Raw genomic sequence first — 23653 nt, forward strand, 5'->3', positions numbered from 1 at the left:
GTCCGTCCCGATGCCCCCCGCTCGGTGTCCCTCGCGCCGGCCTGTCGCAGCGGGAGACGTCTCAGCTGTGGTTATGATGGCGGTCGACGGCCCGCCGGTGAAAAGGATGACAGCCCCTCCTGGATCAGCTGATATGATTCCAAGGAGATACGACCACATGCTGGCCCCTCCTTTACAGATGTGATGTCACGCACTGTATATATACCCCCCCCCCCCCCCCTTATTGAAACCGGTCCCTTATTACGAATAAAGTGACGATGCGTTTCCCCCTTTTCTTTTTGATCTTAGTTCAAAGTGAAAATTCTGAGTTCAAAGTCAGAATTCTGACTTAAAACTTTAAAGGTCCCACGACAGGCCTACAGGTGTGAGGGTGATTAGCCTTACATCACAAGTGGGCGTGTCCACCTAGATTTGTGACGGATAGATGAGCCACGTTTGCTACAGTCCACTGGGCAGGCTGATCTATCAAGCACACATCTAGGTGGACACGCCCACTTGTGTTGTCACTAAAGCCCGATTTTCAAAACAGCTTTTAAGGCTAATCACTCACACCTGGTGGCATGTCATGAGACCTTTAAATTAAAAATCAAAAAAACTATCACATGTGGCCCTAATCCTCTTCCATATTATTATGTGACCGCTACTATTCAATAATCTGTATTGAACCGCAAGTAATCCACCTTTGAGCCAATGGGTTGCTTTGCCGCCATCCCGTCACAGAGATAAAGCTGTGAAGAAAGTCGTGAACCGTAACTCTCACAAACCATTCCTGGACGGTGCGGTGGGACGTGTCTCACTCGGACCCGTTATAATAATATTCGGACAAGGGACAGCTCTGTCTGGCGAAGGTTTGGCGTGGAAACGTACCTCCGGAACACGAGAGCACGACTCCGGGTTTAAGATCTCTACGTTGAACACGACCTGATTTGAGACGCAGATGACAACACATTGAAGTTCAGATCGATTTTTATCAATGAATCAACATTCAATGTTATGTAACTTCTGGAGCGAATTCAAGGCATAGCAAAATGTTTGTACAACAACATGGAGGAGGTGGGGACAGTAAGCACATAGTGAACTGAAATATCTTCCATGTTGGCCAATCATTGTTGCTGAGCCACAAGGTATGAGGGGGGTATCGTGATGTCATGGTTTCTACATGGGATATACAGGGTATAAAATCTCTTTAAAAATGATGGGACTATACAGGGGGGGGGGGGGGGTGGTGGATGACCAGGCATGGGGGACAGCGGGATGGGCGACCGTATCGGAGCTCGGAACCATTCCCGAGGGACAGCTTGAGTCACGCAGATTTTAAACTAAAACACAAACTGAATGATGTTCAGGTGTTTGCATAGAGGAGACAAGGCAGCGTATGAAAGCCACACCCAGACGCAGATCTTCAGGGTTCAACTGTTTATGTGTTCAGAATGGCAGAGGTGTTTCGGTGCCAAAGACTGAATAGCAAGATGAAGATGAAGATGAAGAGCACTGGGCCAAACTAGTGAGTCAAACGTTCTGCGATATTATTCACACTTTAAAAGATTAGGACCTCTGCAAACACACAACGCATTCAAGGTCAACACACAGAGCATTCAGGGTGAACACACCACGACGCATTCAAGGTCAACACACAACGACCCATTCATGAAAAACACACAACGCATTCAAGGTCAAAACATGACACATTCAAGGTCAACCGTCCAGGCTCAGAGGTCGTTCGTTAAAAGCAGAGTGAGGGAGGATGTACGTTGCCACTATTGGGTCACATTTGATTTGTAGGAATTTCCTGTCATTGGTGGTTCGTTTAGCCAGCACTCGTGCCATTGGTGGGTTGTTTGAGAGCCTCTGTCCGATTGGCTGACTTTTTCTGTCTTGAAATCAAGTTGTTCCTAAAAAGGCATTTACCATGAAACTTAAAAAATAAGCAAAATCAAACAATAACTTTCTGAGGAAAATAAAAGAAATCAAATGGCAGTAAATAAGAAATATATTATCATGGTGGCAAAAAAACAATTAGCTTTTTTTTTTAACAGTTTTTTTAACAACACCAACTCGCAACAATGCGCAAGTCGAATACGGTTTGGTAAACCAAAATAAAAGTGGCAGACTCTGAAATACAATTCAAAACGCCATGAAATAAAAATGAACCTAAACTAAGGTGCTCTGGGATGAGATGGGGGGGGGCGAGTTTGACAGACGGTCGTTTGTACAAATGGCCGTCCGTCTATAGTTGCTCACCTTCCGCCCAAAGCGATCCCAGGAGCTTTCAGGCATGCTATGTACATTTGTTCATTCTCATCTATTACATGTTGTGCGGCTGCAAATCTATTACAAGTTTCACGGTGTAGGGGGCGCCACTAAAAAGGCCCCTGGGGGTCCGAGTTCGATGCCGGGTGAGATGCAGGGGCTTTGACCGTCGTACAAAAGGGGTTAGAAAGGAGGGTGAGGGGGGCCGCTGGGGGTAAGAGTGGTCCCTGGTCTGTAGCACGGGACACTCTTGGTACAGGATAGTCTGGGTTGGCTTTTGTCATTCTCAATTTTGGGGGTCGATTCACCGACCGGAGTCCGGCACAGAGGGGCTGCTCCTGACTCAGGTCCAGGTCTAGGTCTAGGACCAGGTCTAGGACCAGGTCCAGGACTAAACCCGGTGCAGGACCAGGTCTAGGTCTAAGCCCAGGTATAGGCCCAGGTTCAAGTCCAGGTCTAGGTCTAGGACCAGGTCTAGGACCAGGTCCAGGACTAAACCCGGTGCAGGACCAGGTCTAGGTCTAAGCCCAGGTATAGGCCCAGGTTCAAGTCCTGGTCTAGGACTAGGTCCAGGTCCTGGGGGGTGGGGGCCCTCAGCGACGGACCCCGAAGGCCATCTTGCCCCCCGGGGTCACGGACCACTTGTTTTTCCGGTCCTGGATCTTCTGGAAGATGCTCCCGCTTCTCCACTTCACCTTCTTATACAGTTTGGTTTTCTTCACCTGATAAGGGGGAGGGGGATGAGGAGGAGGAGGAGGAAGAAAGAGGAGGAGGAGGCAGAAGGTCAGAGCACGTCTAACGCAGCCTCCGTAATGAAGGTTAAAACTCGCTGCTCCGTTGGTCAGACGCTCTCGTCCGGTCGCTCACCTTCCCGGTGTCGAAGTCTTCGTCCCACTCATCGATCACTTTGTCGTTGATGGCGTCGCGGGTGTCCTGGATGGCGTCTCTGCTGATGGAGGACAGCTCTCCATCCCAGCTGAGGACTGAGAGCGGGAAACAGGACACTCAACACCAGCGGCACAGGTTTACCGGCTCACTACTGGCTCATACATATTGAACTTTCCCTTTTCCCTTTGTCTTACTTACAGCCCAAGTGGGCGTGTCCACCTAGATGTATGATGGCTAGATCAATCCAACAGCATAGCCAGTGGACTGTAGCTAATGTTGCTGATCTACCATCATACATCTAGGTGGACACGTCCCCTTTGATGTCACTAAAACGAAGGAAAAGGCAGATTTTCAAACACCTTGAAATGGCTAATCACACTCAAACCTGGAGGTATATCATCACCCCTTTAACCTCCATGAGGTGAGCCAATAACAATTAGCCTGAGTAGGGCTGAACGATTTGGGGAAATAACCTAATTGCGATTATTTTGACCAATATTGCGATTGCGATTTAATGTGCGATATGTATAATTTTTTAAGTTCCCTATGTTGTGTATTATTCACTAAAAAATGAATAAATCATTCTTTATTATGACCAACACAACATCGGAAGCAGTCAACATAAAAACTGCTCTTTCCTTTAGGCCAGGCCGATGTGTTGAGATTCATTGATATTATAAACTTCTTTATTTAACTATTGAATTGTAAAATTAATCGTACTGATTTCCAGGCAGTAACAAATCACTTCTTTTTTTCCGCAGCCTTTGCGATTTGCATATCGTGTTCTATGACATCGTGATTTCGATTTAAATTCGATTAATCGTTCAGCCCTAAGCCTGAGTGGAGCTGCCGTAGCCATCCCATAATGAGCTGCAGTCATTAGCCATCCCATAATGAGCTGCAGTCATAAGCCATCCCATAAAGAGCTGAAGCCATCCCATAATGAGCTGCAGCCATCCCATAATGAGCTGCAGCCATCCCATAATGAGCTGAAGCCATCCCATAATGAGCTCCCGTACCGTTGGCGCCGTAGGCCTTGTCCGTGGAGTTCTTCAGGAGCTGCTCCACCACGTCCCCGCACCGCTCCGCGTCCCAGGAGGCCCGGGCCGGCTCGGGGCGGGGCTTGGGAGGGGCGTCGCCACGCTCAGAGTGGGCGTCGCCGCCATCCTGGTCGCAGGCCGGCGCCTGGCTCCGCCTGTAGCCGTCCTTCACCTGGCTGTCCCACTGCACCACGGGCGCTGGAGGCCGAGACACACGTCATTCAGGGTGACCTCACCACCCCCCCTCCCCAGGGGGGGCGGAGTCACAACACCCAGGTAGGGTTCAGATAATGAGTCAAGAACAGGTTTAGGGGTACAGAGAAGGGGGGGTCACCGGTTATAAATTCACGAATAGGTTAGGAGAACTATCTGCTTCCATTTCGTTTCAGCTTTTTTAATAAAAGAGTTAATTAATAATAGTATAATTAATTCATTGGAGTGCTTCTTTGTTGCTCGGATGAAGCATGCGAACAAGTGGGATGAAGACTAATTCGTCCCTCTCGTTAATTAAGGAGTCATTTTTATTAATTCAATGAAATGTGTTTCTTTGATGCTGACCAGACGATGTGACGTTGAAGATGTTGTGGTCGGCCCCCCTACCTGAGCTCTTCAGGCCGTTGGTGGTGGGGCGCGGTGCCTGGGGTCCGTCGTCATCAGGGCGGTCTTCCTCAGCGGGGCGTTGCCCGCTCTCCTGCTGCACGCTCGCTTCTTTTAGCCTCTTCTTCTTCTTTCTGGAGTTCTGCTTCAAGGCGGCGTCGGCGCTTTCAGAGAGAGACGTCTTCGGTCCACGAGGGCGGCTGACGAGACGGGAGAGGGACAAGGATGAGGAGGGCTGGGACCGAACATCGGTACGCCGATACATCAGAGCACTTCTTTCATAGATACGAGGAACGAAGAAAAACAGAAATCCAGCACTGCACCTTCTCAGTCTTTTTGTATTCATAGTTAGAAATATCGTGATGTATGTTACGGCTTAGCTCAGGAGGTAGAGCAGTTGTCTTGTAACCGAAAGGTTGCTAGACAACTGAGCAAGGCACCTCACCCCGACTGCTCCAGACGAGCTCGCTGTCGCCTTGCATGGTTGACTCTGCCGTCGTGTGTATTGACCGATGTAAGTCGCTTTGGATAAAAGCGTCTGCTGAATGCCCCAATTGTAATTGTATGTATTGTCCAACAATACATTCAATATCGCTGTAACCCTGTATCGTGGTCCATGCATCACCTAGACTCTGCATAGCCTCCCCCTCACCCCTCCACACCTCTCTTACACATTTACATTTACATTTAGGGCATTTAGCAGACGCTTTTATCCAAAGCGACTTACAATAAGTGCATTTGTTACAATAAGTACATTTGTCATAAGAAGTGAAACAATATATCGCTGTCGGTACAGTAAAGATGTTCATAGAACCAAGTGCAAGTATTACAATCGCTAGGCTAACCCATTCCCCGTGTAAAGCAGCGATAGCAGCTACTGTAGATGCTACACAATTAAGTACCTTGAATAAGTGCAATGTACAAGTGCCAGGACGTACAACATTCAATGGTGGCTGTGCATTGGTTTCTATGCAGAGTCGAGGTGAACTCTGAACAGGTGAGTTTTGACACACTTTGTGTAGCGTCTTATCCTAGCAATCTTTGTTGTATACAGGGAATGGGTTGACCTAGTGATGGTTAGTACTTGGTTCTATGAACATCCTTAATGTACCGACAGAGATATATTGTTGTTTCTCTTTCTTCTGATAAATGTACTTATTGTGAGTCTCTTTGGGTAGAGGCGTCTGCTAAGCGTCCTCAATGTAAAAGGCGTTCTGAACAGACTTCACTGCTCCTCCAGGTGGCGCTCAACACATGAATGAGGGCCGTACCTTTCCGCCGCGGCCGAGGGCCCGTCCCGCTGGTCCTCCGGCAGCTGGCTCCGTCTTCTCCTCCTCTTCTTCCTCTTCGTCAACGACACCGAGTCTCCTGGCCGCTCGCTCCGGGGGCTCTCTGGGGCCTCGGCCGTCACCACAAGGGTCTTCGGCGGGGCCCCCGACTGCACCGCAGGGGACGTGGGCCGGGTCTGAGCGGGGACCGGCGGGGGGGGTGCGGAGAGGCTCCACGGCCCCCCCTGACACCAGTCCTCCTCCAGGTGAGACCGGACCGCCGCCGCCTCTCCTCCGTCCTCTTCCTCGCGCTTCCTCTTCTTCTTCCTCCTCCTCTTCTGCTTCTTGTCCTCGCTGGGTTCTGGGGAGGCGGGCCTAGGGGGCTGGGTGCCCCGGGGGGGCGGAGCCTCGTCCGGCGCCACGGCGTCAGCCTCGACCTCGGAGTGGTGCCGCTTCTTCTTCTTCCTCTTCTTCCTCTGGGTTACGGTGGTTTCTAGCGCGCCGCCCGGTGGAGAGGCGTGGAAGCCGTTGGACTGAGGAGGCGGGCCGGGGGCGGGCTTCTGAGGTGTATGAGGGCGGGGCTTGGAGGGGCCGGGGGGAGTGGCCAGGGAGGAGGGGCGGGACCGCAGTTTGGGGGAATGGAATGGGCCAGCTCTGGGGGGACAGCAGAAGTAAAAGCATCAGTAAGCTGAAAGGAAAGCGATGAGAAGGTCAACCCCCAAACGATGACTAGTTCCTTCAGCACTTCCCCTTCTGGAAAACGGGTCCATTACATGCAACTCCTTGCATGTAATGGGTGCGAAGCAATAGATATATAAGCAATGCTTTGTTGACACATTTGGTATGATGGCATCTTGTAGCGAAATATCACCAAAAAATAAACCTTACAACCTTCTTTTCGCCACAGAATGCCCTGACTTATCCCTAGACTAGGCAATTTAGTTTAGGAGCATTTTTTGTCATGTTTGTTGATATTCTCTTTACATCCAGATGGCAATCAATAAAGTCCATGTCCCCATCGGCTAATATTCTCCAAAATACCTACTCTACCTTTAACCTCCCACATATCCTCATTGGCTAGTCTTCTCCAAAATGCCTACTCTACCTTTAACGTCCCCATTGGCTAGTCTTCTCCAAAATGCCTACTCTACCTTTAACGTCCCCATTGGCTAGTCTTCTCCAAAATGCCTACTCTACCTTTAACGTCCCCATTGGCTAGTCTTCTCCAAAATGCCTACTCTACCTTTAACGTCCCCATTGGCTAGTCTTCTCCAAAATGCCTACTCTACCTTTAACGTCCCCATTGGCTAGTCTTCTCCAAAATGCCTACTCTACCTTTAACGTCCCCATTGGCTAGTCTTCTCCAAAATGCCTACTCTACCTTTAACGTCCCCATTGGCTAGTCTCCTCCAAAATGCCTACTCTACCTTTAACGTCCCCATTGGCTAGTCTCCTCCAAAATGCCTACTCTACCTTTAACGTCCCCATTGGCTAGTCTTCTCCAAAATGCCTACTCTACCTTTAACATCCCTAATGTCCCCGTTAGGCTAGAGTTCCTCACTGTAATGAAGGTGTGTCCGGGGGTTGGCTCACCTGTGGGGGTCGGTGTGAGAGGGCGATGTGACGGGGGTATGAGGTGGGTGTGGGTGGTCACTGTACAGCTGGCGTGGGGGGGGCAGCGAAGTGTCAGAGCTTCTCGGACTCCTGCTGCTGCGACTGGCCTGCAGTTATCGACATAAATAAAAACTTGGTGGTCTAAAAGAAAAGTAGCCATGAATGTGACAAAAAAAGTCAAAAGAAAAAAATCAAAAAGGAAAAAAGGAATCGAAGGAGGACGGGGTACCATTGCGGGGAGGGGATGGGGGAGAGAAAAACACAAAGCGGAGAGGGTATGGCAGAGAAGAATCAGAAATGGTTAGAAAGTAAAGTGGAAGACCAAACTCAAGAAAAAGAGAAATAACTTGAAGGAACTTGTGCAACATGTGGTTACTTCAGATATGAAACAAGAGAAAGGACTTGCGTCCGATAAGAAATCATGACGACACTCATTACAGAATATAAACTGTCTACAGAGCAGCAAGTTGGTGCTGGCATACGACAAGGAAACGTTGGCAATGTTCAAATTGATCCCTTGGTCCTCATTCACTATAATATAGTCAACACTATTATATAAATACTATGATATACTGTTATATTCAAATGATTCAGACACTAATTATGTGCCTGAAAATCCATTACTGTGACCTAATTGTGTTCTACGTGTTCGTTTAGCTCATTTGCATCAAACAATCCTTTACGGAAAATCTCTATCAGACGAAACCGACAACATCGAAGAACACAAGTCATGTGACCCACCGTGGAAACTGGTTCCTATGTGATGGTGCATTATGGGTAGTGCCACACCATGGCAACAGGTTCCTATCTGATGGTGCATTATGGGTAGTGACCCACCATGGCAACAGGTTCCTATGTGATGGTGCATTATGGGTAGTGACCCACCGGGGAAACAGGTTCCTATGTGATGGCGCATTATGGGTAGTGACCCACCATGGCAACAGGTTCCTATGTGATGGTGCATTATGGGTATGAAGCAGTTCAACATATGCGTTTAAGACGTGCTCTGCGTTGGGCACCAGTGGACCAACGGGAACAGAGACAAAGCCCTGGAGGTCCGGCCCCAGGGAGGAGGAGCCCCAGGGAGGAGGAGGAGGAGTGCTCACCTTCTTGGCGGAGAGGGCCAGCTTCTTGGCGGGCGGGGGAGACATGGTGCAGGAGGCCTCGGCGGTGATGAGGCTCAGGGCCGGGGGCTTGGCCGCCTTCTTCTGCTCCTCCGTGGCCCCGTGGCACCCCCTGTCCACGCTGCGGGCCGGCGAGGACAGGCTGCTGGAGCCCTTCCTGGGGGTGGAGGGCGTCTCGCCGGCGGGGGCACTCTTGGGACCCGGGGAGTCCTGGGGGAGCAGGGAGGTTGAAGGGAGAGGGGAAGAAGAAAAGGTAAATACGGTTCACATGCATGCCAACACGAGGACGGTACATAACGAGGCAGACAAGGCTGTTTCTATCAACATTAGTCGCAATTAGTGTCAAAACACATTGACGAAAAGTACGATGCGAAATTCCAACTCCAGTCCAATATGTTTTCATAAAATAAAAGTGGCAGACTCGGAAATTCAATTCATAACGCATAAAATCTAAATGAACCTAAACTACGGTATCTGAGACGAGATGTAGGGGGTGAGGGTGACGCCACCCAAATCTATCCTAGAAGCTTCCAGGCATGCTATGTACATGGGTTTTCATTCCTCTAATTTTAAGACTCAGACTGTGTCTGCTAGGTCAACCATTTCCTTTTGTCCGTTTATTATTAATTGGTGCACAAGGTTGAAGGTTATTGGTTTGCAATGTAAAGTAGGGCTGCTCGATTATGGGAAAGATCATAATCCTGATTATTTTGGTCAATATTGGAATCAAGATTATTCAAACGATTATTTTTGAGTTTGAAAACATGTTGTATATACAGTGGGGCAAAAAAGTATTTAGTCAGCCACCAATTGTGCAAGTTCTCCCACTTAAAAAGACAAGAGAGGCCTGTTATTTTCATCATAGGTAAACCTCAGCTATGAGAGACAAAATGAAAAACAAAAAATCCAGAAAATCACATTGTCTGATTTTTTAAGAATTTATTTGCAAATTATGGTGGAAAATAAGTATTTTGTCACCTACAAACCAGCAAGATTTCTGGCTGTCACAGACCTGTAACTTCTTCTTTAAGAGGCTCCTCTGTCCTCCACTCGTTTCCTGTATTAATGGCACCTGTTTGAACTCCTTATCAGTATAAAAGACACCTGTCCACAACCTCAAACAGTCACACTCCAAACTCCACTATGGCCAAGACCAAAGAGCTGTCAAAGGACACCAGAAACACAATTGTAGACCTGCACCAGGCTGGGAAGTCTGAATCTGCAATAGGTAAGCAGCTTGGTGTGAAGAAATCAACTGTGGGAGCAATTATTAGGAAATAGAATACATACAAGACCACTGATAATCTCCCTCGATCTGGGGCTCCACGCAAGATCTCACCCTGTGGGGTCAAAATGATCACAAGAACGGTGAACAAAAATCCCAGAACCACACGGGGGGACCTAGTGAATGACCTCCAGAGAGCTGGGACCAAAGTAACAAAGGCTACCATCAATAACACACTACGCCGCCAGGGACTCAAATCCTGCAGTGCCAGACGTGGCCCCCTGCTAAAGCCAGTGCATGTCCGGGCCCGTTTGAAGTTTGCTAGAGAGCATTTGGATGATCCAGAACAGGATTGGGAGAATGTCATATGGTCAGATGAAACCAAAATAGAACTTTTTGGTAAAAACAACTCGTCGTGTTTGGAGGAGAAAGAATGCTGAGTTGCATCCAAAGAACACCATACCTACAGTGAAGCATGGGGGTGGAAACATCATGCTTTGGGGCTGTTTTTCTGCCAAGGGACCAGGACGTCTGATCCGTGTGACGGAAAGAATGAATGGGGCAATGTATCGTGAGATTTTGAGTGAAAACCTCCTTCCATCAGCAAGGGCACTGAAGATGAAACGTGGCTGGGACTTTCAGCATGACAATGACCCCAAACACACCGCCCGGGCAACGAAGGAGTGGCTTCGTAAGAAGCATTTCAAGGTCCTGGAGTGGCCTAGCCAGTCTCCAGATCTCAACCCCATAGAAAATCTTTGGAGGGAGTTGAAAGTCTGTGTTGCCCAGCGAAGGCCCAAAAACATCACTGCTCTAGAGGAGATCTGCATGGAGGAATGGGCAAAAATACCAGCAGCAGTGTGTGAAAACCTTGTAAAGACTTACAGAAAACGTTTGACCTCTGTCATTGCCAACAAAGGGCATGTAACAAAGTATTGAGATGACCTTTTGTTATTGACCAAATACTTATTTTCCACCATAATTTGCAAATAAATTCTTTAAAAATCAGAATGTGATTTTCTAGATTTTTTTTTTTTTCATTTTGTCTCTCATAGCTGAGGTTTACCTATGATGAAAATTACAGGCCTCTCTCATCTTTTTAAGTGGGAGAACTTGCACAATTGGTGGCTGACTAAATACTTTTTTGCCCCACTGTATATTCAGCATCTCTCTCCCAAAAAAAACATTGTAACTGAGAAAAAAAAGACACAAAACGGTCAGAAAGAAAACGTTCCAATCTAAAATAATATACATATATGTATCCATCTGTTCTGCCCTTTCTATAAAACATTAAACTATTTTTTTTTTTTAAAAACTCCATTATGCAAATGTTGTGATCGTTTGACGCTAAAATCAAAATCGCGATCAAAATAAGAATAATCGCCCAGCCCTAATGTACAGCTGATATAATTTGTTAGAAGAACTATATTGCAGACCGAACGGACTGGGGGCCCCTGGCGGTGAGGAGGAGGGACAGTACCTTGGAGTCGGTGGTGTCGGCCGAGGAGGAGTCCGACAGAGACTTGGTTGAGGTAGATGCCGCGATGCCCCTGCTGTCCCCGGCCGGCCGCCGGTCCCCGTCCGCCTTGCCGTGCGAGGGGCCGGGCGTGCTGCTGCGCTGGAAGGCCAGGCTCTGGGGGGGGGGCTTCTTCAGCTTCTTGAAGGGCTCGTCGATCAGCGTGGGGCCGCCCGCAGGCTTCGACGGGCCCTGCGAGCCCGAGGTCCCGTTGGAGATCTTGGTCTGGGGGCCGGCGCCGTTCCGGGAGATGGGGACGCCCAGGCCGCTGTCCATGGACTGGATCTTGCGTAGCTGAGCGGGCTCCAGTTTCTGGGGAGAAACGGGAGGCCTGAATCAGTGTGGGAGCGTGGTCCCGGCAGCTGGACCCCCCGCGGTGTGGGGAGAGACGCCCGTTTCGTGGGGTACATTTACATGAAGGGCGTTCAGCAGACGCTTATCCAAAGCGAATATTTTAAGTGTCAGGACGTACAATGTACAATAAGAGTAAGAGGGGTTTGGGGGGAGGCTATACAGAGTCCAGGTGAACTCTGAACAGGTGAGCCTCGAGTCTCTAGCCGAAGCTGCTGAGCAGCTCTGCAGTCCTGATGCCTGTTACCATGGTGATCTGAGGGGAGGACAGCAGCCCGTTACCATGGTGATCTGAGGGGAGGACAGCAGCCCGTTACCTTGGTGATCTGAGGGGAGGACAGCAGCCCGTTACCTTGGTGATCTGCGGCGAGGACAGAGGCCCGTTGAAGCTGGCCTTGCGGATCTGCTCCGGGCCCAGGCTGTTCTTCCCAGCATGCATCAGGGCCTGCTTGGTGGCGTGTCCGTCGCCGTTCTTCTTGGTCTCAGGGATCCTTCAAACAGAGGAGGAGATGCATCGGGTTAGTCCTGTACACCTTGAGAGCGAGCAGGATGTTTGGTTCTGCTGTACGGTTCTCCTCTCACCTCAGGTAGAACAGGACGTAGGCCTGCTGGTTCAGCACCACCTTGATGTTACTCGAATGCACCATGGAGTCGTTCATCTGGTACCACTGGCCATTGCTGGCCTATCAAGGCGAGAGAGACAATCATGAGGTAAATGCGGCAGCACAAAGTCAATGCGGCCTCACTTTAGAGCTGCGCGATTAACCAATTTTTAATCGCAATTCGAATTTATGGTCAAAAATTATAATCTAATCGATTCAAAAATTATAATCGATTATTAAAAAAGAAAGAAAAAAAAAGTAAAATGTCAACAGGGCAGCATGCGCTGAAAAAGGTGAGTGTTTAGAGTTTGCCTAAACGCTGCGGCAACCAAATTTTGCTTTTTAAAAATCGTTGTTAATCTTCAAATAGTCGTTTATAGAATGAAAAAAAAAAGAATCGATTAAACTCAATAATCGGGTTTCGTTTGAAAATATCTGAGATTTTATTTTCATGCCAAATCGCCCAGCCCTACTTCACATTCATCACATGAACATCACTCAAACGACAACAAACTTTTTTTAAAGAGTCACAAAACTGCCTGGCATTTCCATACCTTAACGTAGCAGTAATAGTGACCGGCGTGGCAGCTGTACCCAGAATGCACCAGGACAGCATAGAGACCGTACATCACTGGGTCTCCGATGTTCTGGGACATGTAGGGTCTGATGTTCAGGAACTCTGGGTAACCCACGTCCTGGGGGCAGAGGGAAGGAAGGCGAGTCTTTAGTCATTATTTAAATAACAAGGACTAATCTATAAGAGAAATCTGTCTGATACAGTACATCATAATTTACTCAGATGTAAGGGTTCTTGGATACAGAGTTTGTTGCTAGGGAGAGATAATCACTGATCATGTTAATGAGTTTATGATCAGACACAGTGGCGGCTGGTGATCAAAAATGTTGATCACCAGCCGGCACGCCCCCCATAAAAAAAATTGAATTTAATAGATTTGATTTCCTGTATTCTGGTGCATTTTGGGGGTGGCCACTACCTATTTACCTACTATTCATTCATGAATAGTGGTGGAACTAGCCATTCCACCAGCCATTGCTATTTGACCCATTGTTGTTATTCTGATATTGAGACAAATCATGATCACTGTCCTATAGCGTCCATTTTTTGTGAGTCTCAATGTCTACTTCAAATGCAGTTAGAAATATGGGACAGTTGCTTCATTTTGTTTATATGCTACAGGACGAAGGACTAAATTAATATGTAACTTACTTGCTCCTTTTAAGTAAAACATTGCTAGGGGAGTCCAATTCCTCCACTGAAAAGGGTGGAAAGTGCTTACAACTCTCTGCTAGTTAGCGACCTATCTCTTCTCTACAAGTAGTTGTGGTGTGCGAATTCTGCTGAGGGAGGTAGCCTATTTGATTGATTCGCTGAATTGTCCAACCATGTCGTGATAACAAAAAACAAAAGCGATACCATTGGCCTGGGGCGCACACTGGTGCGACCTGAGGGCGAATTTTCTTGCGCCAATGAAAAGCTGTCTGCTTGATAGACAGCAAAAAGTTAGCGAGCTTACATTGACTTCAACGTGGCGGCGCCCCTGACTTGGAGGAGGGCTTTATAACGAATGACCAATAACTAGCCTAGCCCAAATCATTGACGTTCAGACGCATTTCAATGGTTGTATATCACACAATTAAACGAGGATAAACGCTATGTATTTTTGATGATTTATTTTGTATTGATGATAGTTGATTAATATTTGGCAGTAGGGCTGGGCGATATATCGAATATATGCGATGTATCGCGAGATGTTCTCCAGGCGATGTATAAAATGCCCCTGTCACGAACATCGAATACAAATTGGCACGTAATGTTTCTTTTTGCCGCCGCCGGCATACTCGTTGTGTTCCCTTCTCTCGCACTTTCCTGTGGCTCTCTGCCTCACAGACTCATATGCATTAAACACACTCACTACCCCCGCAAGATTCTACGATTCTACGCGCGTGTGTGTGACGTCACACACGCGACCGGTGAGTGAGAACAGCGACCGGTCACTCATCTCCTACCGTTGTGTGAGAACAGCCAGAGAGAGAGAAAAGATGATGGAAACGGAGGATTTGGTTTCAAAAAAGAATAGTACAGGATCCGTCGTCTGGCAGTGGTTTGGCTACCGAAAGGAAGATGTTTTTTGGATTTAATGTTGTAATGAACAATGCAAACAAGATGCACTTTAATTTAGTTAATTATTATTACTATTTATTTGTCAGGGGTTGCTCAATGCATTTTTTGTTGGCTTTGAGCTCTCTTTTTGTTAGCCAGTCATAAAAAACATGATGGAAAAAAGGTGCACTTTGATTTAATTTTGTATTATGATCATTATTTCTTGTCAGTGTTTTGAATGCACATTTGTTTGGCTTTGAGCTCTGTTTTTGCTCGAAAATAATTAACGGTTTGAATAAATGCTGTGTTGGTAAATCTAACTTGCTGTGATTTTCCTTTTCTTATGTGCAAGTTCTAAATTCTTCCAATAGAAAGCACTAATGAGTTTAAACAATATGTTGTTTCATGTAATCTACATGCAGACTTATGTTTCAGGAATACTCTAATTATTATAACATGTAGTAACATTATGCCAGACATGGTTGAATCGAGCATTTATGATGTGCTCTAGAGGAGATTCAAAATATATCGAGATATATATTGTGTATCGAGATATAGTAAAAAAAATATCGAGATATTCATTTTGGCCCATATCGCCCAGCCCTAGTTGGCAGATATATTCAAGTGAATATTTCACGGAGGGGCGGTGCCCTAGCGCCCTCTATTGACCCAGCGCCACTAATCAGACAACCAAAGCAGTCGAAGACAGCCCACGCTGGTCATAGAACCAAACTTCAGAATGATCCAGCAAAAATTATATTTTATTCCAAAAGTGAACGTGAAGTTGGTTGTATGGAATTATTTTGGTTTCAGAAAAGACGACATTGACCAAAAACGGCCTTGCAATTGTTGCCACAAAAGGCCACACGACTAATTCATTTCCCCATTTTCTTTGTCACCCTAAAGCTCTGGATAACGCTACAAAATCACCCAATCATTAAAAACAAAATCTTTTTTTTTTTTCCTCCCCTTTTTTGTAAAGGAGTTGTCCTATCCCAAAATGCATGGCAGAAAGCCAAAATTTCGTAACACCATATTTCCAAATATGGTGCAGCCTTAACAGGAACCCATCACAGAACCACTGACAGAACGGTGGTGCGCTCACCTTGGTGATCTTCCCCCCACTGAAATTGGCGAACCTTTTCAGCGACAGCGTCAGAACGTTGGACGCCCGGTGGAGCGTGAAGCGCTTGGTGGCAGGAACTTTCTTTTTGCACCTGGGGGAATGAAAATCAAAAGCGTGCCGTTTAGTCCCAATGACGCAAAACAATTCCCTTCAGGGCGGGGAGCCGCGTAAAGATGAATCACGTACGACCGGAGGGGGAAGGTTAAACAGACGCTTCCGTTCTGTACGTTCTGCCGCGTGCCAGAGCCACGGTGCAGAATTACTGCCACCATTACTTCATCATTTTATGAAACGTCATGAAGTCGCCTCTGAACGACTCAGCAGAACTTCCCGCCCCACTGAACTCGACCGGGAGGAGAAACCGGAAGAGCGGACGGCCGTCAGTCACTGGCGACGTCATGACAACCAAATAAACAACCGTAGTAATAAAGCCTCAGGCAGTGTTAAACAGTCACAAGGAAGAAGATTTAACATTTGAAATGTATTCTCCATTGATGTTAATGTCCAACTTATATAGATTCCAGTTCTAAAATATGTAACTACTAGTTATAGTAACTTCTAGTTCCAGAATATAACGTTAATGGTGGATACTACAATATTTGAATCCCTTACTGGTTGGGTGATTCTCCTTTTACTAATTTTCAAACGTAACCTTATCAGGAGAGCTGGGGACTTCACCACTACCAGGTATGAAGATCAGGACTTTGGACATGACTCACCTGCTTGACTGAGCCTTCTCGAGACATGAGTCTCTCTGGAGATTCGAAAGGAGAATGTTTCTTTGCTTCTAATGGCTATGATCAATAATCATGTCCAGCTCCCATAAAAACAAAGCTTGGAGGAAGTGATGAACCAATTGATCGGCCAGCTATCATTATCGGCTGATAAACGCCTTAAAGGGGACATATCATACCACCAGGTGTGAGTGTGATTAGCCATTACAAGCCGTTTTCAAAAGGTGCAGCATTGTGACATCACAGGTGGGCGTGTCCATCTAGATGTGTGACGGATAGATGGACACGCCAACCTGTGATGTCACAATGCTGCACATTTTCAAACCTGCTTGTAATGGCTAATCACACTCACACCTGGTGGTATGATATGTCCCCTTTAAACAACCTAGGTCCTAGATAGCCAGGGAAAGGCTGGAGGGCTGTTGACTTACTTGGCACACATGTAGGCGTTCTCCCCACTCAGGAAGTCCGGCTTTACAAACAGCTCCAGCGCACGGACGATGTTGGCCGCTTGCTGCAGGAGGCAAACAGAACCTGTTAGAGAGCTGCTAGGTGAGGACCACGCGTTTCACAGGCAGACATCGTCGTGGAAACATACCCGGATCTCTATGGCGATGTCCAGGTAAGGATCGTAGGTGTCCGACACACTTTTGCAAAGAGAGCACTTGACTGGAAGGAAAGAATTAAGAGAAAATGAATTCCCATACCGACCCAAATATAGTTAAATTCAATTCAATAAAAGTTTATAGCCCTTAACCACAGGTACAGTCTCAAAGGGGTTAACAGCCATGTGTTTATGACTCTTAATTAGCAAGGAAGAAATCTAGAGAAGGAACGGAGAGTGGGAGATTCCTCCTTCCAGGGATGATCAGGAGTGCAATGGGTGCCATCATTTACGTACAGACAGTCAGACGGATACAGGGCAGGCTCCACAACGGGTGTTTGTTTACCTCTTGACCTGAGATAGCCACCGAAGATCTGGTGGACCAACGTGGTCGCCTGAGTTTGACGGTCGAGTCTGCCAAAGGAGAGAAACAACAGACAAATGGTTGTCATTCAGCTGGCGGTAGAAGGGGCCGGCGGTGCAGAAACATTGAGCCATGTCTTACTTGGGGAAGCCGTTCAGACAGGCCTTCTGCATGGCGTCGATGGTGTAACGTAGAAACTCATGGGCATCCTCCTGGCTGCCGAAGCGAAAGTGTCTGGCGATTTCTGTTGAAAATAAAGATAATAAATATAATAAACTAGTGACTTCCAAACTGCAGTCACTAGTTTGCACCAAAGCAAAATCGAGGCCTATTTGTAGTTTACACACATGCTTGAGTTTGTTTGGGATCATTAAGCGTAGCACACAGTGAGTCTGTTGGTGGCATTTAACCACAGACCCGGGACTCTCTAAAGAAACCAGAGAGCGAACATCACAACAAGGAGCCTTACTTTTGAGATCTCTGATGAAGGACACAGGCTTGATGGCGTTCCCTGTGTTGGCGTACGCCTGTATGATGTGATTTTGCATCACACAGATCATGCAGAAGCCCGACTGATGACCTGCAACACAAGGATGGGAACACAAGACTGAAGTCAGGGGAAATGATTTAGCTCTCGCACGCTGTGGAACATTTCTCTCAAAAACAACGTTATTTCTAGCTCAGCTTCGAGGGAATGTACTCTTATTCAGCACTTGCTGCAGGCTACACGGCAGCTCGCCAACTCTGCAACTTTCTTCTTGCAGGCAGAGGTGAAATGGAGGCGTGCCTGTTCACCGACAAAGTATGAACTCTACCACCGTTACACTTACATTTAGCAGACGCTTTTATCTAAACCGGCTCACGAGAAACAATACATCGCTGTCTGTACAGTAAGGATGGTCATAGAACCAAGTGCCAAGCACTAACAATCACTAGGTTAACCCATTCCCGTTTACAACAAAGATAGCTAGGATAAGATGTACTATGTAAGGGATAAGCACCGAGAGGCAGGGCAATAAACTGTTTGATATGTCCGGCTCGTGGTAACCTTCCACGAGCCGGACATATCAAACTGTTTATTGCCCTGCCTTGAGCTGATTATCCCGCTTATTCTACTTCTTGCTTGCCAACATAATAAAACAATTCAAATACTTTAATAATTATGCTTTTTCTTATTCGTATTGCATGCTTATTGAATGTATACTCTGTTTGAGTTCATCTCCCTCAAAAAGTAGTCCCCTTTAATTAAGATCGATCAAACATGTTTTGGACACCTCTTGTACATAATTATAAATCGAAATTTATACATATTTATAAATCAAAATTCTTCCCAGCCTTTATACCACAGATATTCTAGGGTCTATAGCATATAACAGCGTTTTCTGAGTACAGTTTAATGCATTTTTCACAATTTACCAGCTCACGTTTTGAAGGCTGAACAGACAATTTGACTGGAACTACTTAGCAGGTGTCCATATATCAGGGACTAATGGACACCCTGCAGCCAATCAGAATCGAATATTCCAAAAAATACAAGCGGCGTATTGATCTACTATTTGATGAAGCTGTGCTCAATCAGCAGCAAGTGCAACTGACAAGTCAGCGGGCAACCTGCCGGGTTAATGCCCTCCTCCCAGCCAATCAGAATCAAGCATTCTTAAACAAAGTACAATAAATAGTACTATTTTGTGGCAGGACGTACAACATACTAAAGGTGCTTTTGAGGGGTGTGCGGGGGGGGGAAGCCATGCAGAGTGTAGGTGAGCGCTGAACAAGTGAGTCTTCCCACCGGTCTCTAGATCTCGATGTCGTCGGTTTTTCAGGCCGAACCCATGAGCAAGGCTGCTGAACCTACAGCGTGGCAGGGGGGTACTCACAGGTCCGACTGTGCTCCTTGGAGAGCAGGAAGTTGGCGAGGGGCGGAGTGTAGGTGAGGCACTGCACCGTGGAGTTGAGGAAGCAGGTGTTGCCCAGGTTGTGGAGGCCAGCTCCCACCCGGTAGACCCGCTCCCACTTTAGGGCCAGCCGGCTCCCCTGGAATAGGACCTTCTGAGGGGCAGGGACCCCGTCGCTCTGGCCCCCGTTGACGTTCTCCGAGACTGAGGCGAGGGACAACGGCTCCGTCACGACGGGGTCCCAGCAACACAACATGTGGGATTCCTCTACATTTACAGACGCTTTAATCCAAAGTACATTATACCTCTGTGGGCACAGTAAGGATGGTCATAGCACCAAGCGCTAACCATCACTAGGTTAACCCATTCCCCGTATACAACAGAGACAGCTAGGATAAGACCCTGCCGGACTCTCTGGCCCCGCAGGGCGCCCCAGGCGAGATGCTCACCTTGCCTCTTTATCTGCGTGGACTCGGACGCCTTCTGTCCGGCCGCCGCCTCGTTCCGGGGGTTGAGGATCACATACTTGGTTTTCAGGCTGTCCAGTTGGTAGGAGAAGCCCTTGCTTGCGGGTTCGAATTCAATCTTCTGCAGGAGGACTTTCTTGGCGGAGGAGGCCAACAGCTTGTTGAGGTCCGCCTCCTCACTCGTGTCTTTGCGGCCCGGCTTCAAGGCCTCCTTGAGTTTGTCGACTATCGGCATGATTGAAGCATCACTGCAAGTGAAGAAAGGAGTCGAAGAAGAAATGAGAAAAATCAATGAATAAACCTGGGTCCTTCACCGGGGCGAAACCCCACAAACAAAATAAGATCGAGAGACACAATGCTCTGAAACCTCGTTGGGAAATGTCCCTAATTTCATAACAATCTCAACTCTCCTTCGCCCAGATATTTTAAACTACAATGAGCTATGCTTTCTGTATCCCAGCACAAAAGCCCTCCTCTCTCCAGCCCTCACCGGTCCCATCCTGCTACAGCTACGCTATCGTGAGACTTCTTGAGACTCGGTCGCTGACACACACACTTTTAGAGGACGTTCATTGACGGGCCGGTGTTGCCCTTAAAAGCCTCGCAGACGTTTTCTGCAGATTAGCGCTGCGGCAGCAGAGTTCTCGCTCTACACTGAACCGACTTCTTCAATTGTTCTCCGCGTCAGTCCTTCAGGACCAATAGGATCAGAGAACCGGGTCCAGGTTCATCATCAACTCCATGCATCAGTAAGATGCCGTCTGCGTTTCAGTGGGACCTGCTGAGCCCTAGTGTGCCATTGAGTCACTCCAAGAACATGTGATGTTTTCTACGCTGGTCAGAAAACAGGCCTGTCAATCGTTCAGAAAACAAGCCTGTCAATCGTTCAGAAAACAGGCCTGTCAATCGTTCAGAAAACAGGCCTGTCCATCGTTCAGAAAACAGGCCTGTCAATCATTCAGAAAACAGGCCTGTCAATCGTTAACCCTAACCTTGACGACCAACTTACCCAGTAACTAAATAATGAAAAACGACTTGAGAATAAGAACACCTACGCAGAGATATTTCATTACAACAACAGGGTGGCGTAGTGCAGGGCTGAGGAGCGCGTACAGTAGGAAGAGGCCCTCTGTGTGCGTACGACCGTGTGAACACCCCGGCCACCGGCGCCATCTGCCAGCATCAGCTGTTTGGCACCGAAGGACTTCTGACACGTCGCTTCCTGCGAAGCACGGCGGGCTGACAGGATGCCGATTAAACGGGGACGCCCGACCCATCGACCGGACGGGCGCGCTCTTCTTCCTCAGCAGCCAAACGCCGCCACACTCGATTACGCTAAACATTAAAAAATGTGCAGCGGAAGAGAAGCCCCTTAGAAGGTATCAGCGGAGGAGCCGGGGGACGGCAAAGGCGGTGAATCACGGGTTAAGGACACAGGACGTGCACGGGGAGCGGGGTGCTATCACAGCCCTGCTGGGGTGGGGGTGGGGAGGTGACATCACCAGGGGGAGGGGGGGATGGGCCGTACTCACTTCATCCACAAGGTCACCCTCACCTTCAAAGCAACGCGGACACAATTAGGATCGCATTGCTCCACGGAGACGCCGCTGTGTATTGGTCGGATCATAACGAGGAAGGGTTCTCATGCTCGTTAAGTGCCCACTTACAAGCTGAGAGCATAAAGGATGATTTAGGATTAGGCTGCCTGATAGGTTTTATCCCCGACGTACATATTGAAATATTAAAAAAGACTTCCATTAGGATTTATGGCATAAAATGTTAGACACATAAATAGTGCCATTTTCAAAGAGTGAACGCAGATGGGATAAGATAGTACTTTATGCATCCCCTGACGTTTGAGAATAGATAAGATACAAAAACGTTATAGATTCTGAACTTTCTTATGATAGCGAGACCATTCATGCATGACCCTTAATTTGAAAAAGGAGAGCTGATGCATTTGGCATTAAACAGTTATGGGATTTTGAATCTGAGGAACAGCCAATCTCCTATGTTTTAATAGGATACGCTCATGGAAATAAACCACTTATATTTACCAGTTATGTTGTCAACTGAGATATATTCCCATTGAGTAACTCCCATTTCCAACACATGGACGGGCAACGCGTTACATCCTACAAGCAAGTATGCCATCCAATTGGAATAAAGACGTCTGTTTAGTGACATACCAGCGTACATTAGACCTGACCCACGTGTACAGGAGCCACAAAGAGGACCCGACGTGTGACCACGAGTTCCTCTCAGTTGTTTTAACAGCAGCACTGAAGCCACGTGGCAGGCGTATTACGAGCACACCCCTGGTGATTGACATTGCATGGGTCAGCGACAACCTCTATTCATTCATTCATTCATTCATTCATTCAGTCAGTCACTCACTCCTTGGTCGATATGAAACCCGGTGACATCTCTGGAGGTCCCGTGCTACTGCTGCAGCAGCACTCGGAACTCCGAAACGAACACACGTAACGTGTCACGTCGCGCGTGTAACATGTCACGTCACGCGTGAAACATATCAGACCACACGTGTAACATGTCACGTGACACACGTGTCCTTTGCAGAGTTCCAAGGGTTGCAGCAGCAAGCGCACAGAACTCCGCAACGACCACGCGTGTAACGTCACGCGTAGCCTCCCAGAGAACCGAACGACCGCTCCAGTCAGATTAAAGTTCACCACTCACGATTCCACCGCGTGGGGTCAGTCGGCCGTCCCGCGAGCACTCACGCCTACGTGATGTGACGAGCTCACCCGAGTCGAGGGCCCTGGTTCCGATGAATAAACACACCAACCCCTCGCTCGGGACTACTCGGATCTTCTCGGAGCGTAACGTGAGCTGGGGAGGAGGGGGGGGCTAGGCTACCGACCTAATCGAAGGCGGCGAGGTCGGACTTAAGGGCGAGAAAAGGTTTGAAGAACATCGACCGTGATGATCGGTGACATGTTTCGCGGGGTGCGGGTTTTAACTCGGTCGGAGGACCGGGCGCGCGGAGGGAGGACGTCGACACGTTAGCCCGCGAGCTAACGTGGCGACGTCCCCCCTCCGCGCTGCTGCGATGTAGCTTAGCACCGAGCTAGTTCACAGACAGCCCGGTCATACTCACCTAGCGTCCCGTCTCCGACGAAACCGCGCGTACAAAATACACCGGAGGGGCACGAGGGCCGTCCCGATAAACGCACCGTCTCACCTTTGGACGAGTTATCCGGGGTGTAGAGTTATTAGACGTTGTCTGTCGGATGGTAACAGCTACAACGGCACCTTCTCTCGTCCATGCTGCATTATGAGAGGGCAGGGACCAGGGGTGACTGACGGGGATCTGCGACCAATCACGGGGAGGCTCAGTCGTTCGCAACCGAAAGCAGCCAATCAGGGGCCAGTATTTAGTTATAGCCCGTATGGACGCACGCAAGCACGTGACTTTCCAATAGCTCTGTTTACCAAAACCCATTTCTAAACTTCAAATACCTTTCCAATATCGAAATGAATAGCTCTTATATGCTTTTTCGTACTAACTATCCTATACTGTAATATTAAGCATCGCTAGAGGTGGGCTACACACTTTCATGGAAATGTGAGGCTTTTTATGAATTATAATTAATATGGCTAATTATGAAATCATGTAGACATTCAATTCAATCTTTATGTGTTTCAATAATAAGATGTTATTCAAGCATATCTCTAAGATGTCTGTGTACCTGGGTGTTAGAGACCTGTGTTCAAAAATAGGCCTTCGCTTTGTCACCGGGAATGGCCTGTAGGTGGCGTGAGATTACATGTTCAGACTTTGGCTCTCCGTTATTTCATTAGGCTTATTTAATGTTTCTAATGTTGGTTTATTCTCACATTTT

General features: G+C 47.7%; 1 protein-coding gene across 1 annotated transcript; it reads right to left on the reverse strand.

The window, feature by feature from the left end:
* Nucleotides 1-1401: 1401 nt before the first annotated feature.
* Nucleotides 1402-23071, reverse strand: usp36 (ubiquitin specific peptidase 36). Its single transcript, XM_079746875.1, has 20 exons — nucleotides 22993-23071; nucleotides 19770-20035; nucleotides 19303-19524; nucleotides 17895-18005; nucleotides 17567-17669; nucleotides 17408-17475; nucleotides 17056-17126; nucleotides 16889-16971; nucleotides 15703-15814; nucleotides 13030-13170; nucleotides 12456-12556; nucleotides 12226-12364; nucleotides 11487-11834; nucleotides 8764-8991; nucleotides 7637-7764; nucleotides 6047-6697; nucleotides 4779-4975; nucleotides 4158-4376; nucleotides 3118-3233; nucleotides 1402-2972 (listed from the first exon to the last, which is right to left on the reverse strand). The coding sequence occupies exons 2-20, from the start codon at nucleotides 20020-20022 to the stop codon at nucleotides 2844-2846; spliced, it is 3420 nt and encodes a 1139-aa protein (XP_079603001.1). The 5' UTR covers nucleotides 20023-20035; nucleotides 22993-23071; the 3' UTR covers nucleotides 1402-2843.
* Nucleotides 23072-23653: the final 582 nt, after the last annotated feature.

The sequence above is a fragment of the Pollachius pollachius genome (genome assembly GCF_949987615.1).
Source record: "Pollachius pollachius genome assembly, chromosome: 11".
Lineage (NCBI taxonomy): Eukaryota > Metazoa > Chordata > Actinopteri > Gadiformes > Gadidae > Pollachius > Pollachius pollachius.

Bases quoted from the DNA above. Each gene is read 5' to 3' on its own strand.
- usp36 (XM_079746875.1), bottom strand. From the start codon at position 20,022: ATGCCGATAGTCGACAAACTCAAGGAGGCCTTGAAGCCGGGCCGCAAA. The intron at 13,171-15,702 runs GTGAGCGCACCA...CTCTGCCCCCAG, and splicing joins GTGGGGGGAAGATCACCAAG to GACGTGGGTTACCCAGAGTT. The intron at 4,377-4,778 runs GTAGGGGGGCCG...CTCGGCCTCCAG, and splicing joins CAACGGCCTGAAGAGCTCAG to CGCCCGTGGTGCAGTGGGAC.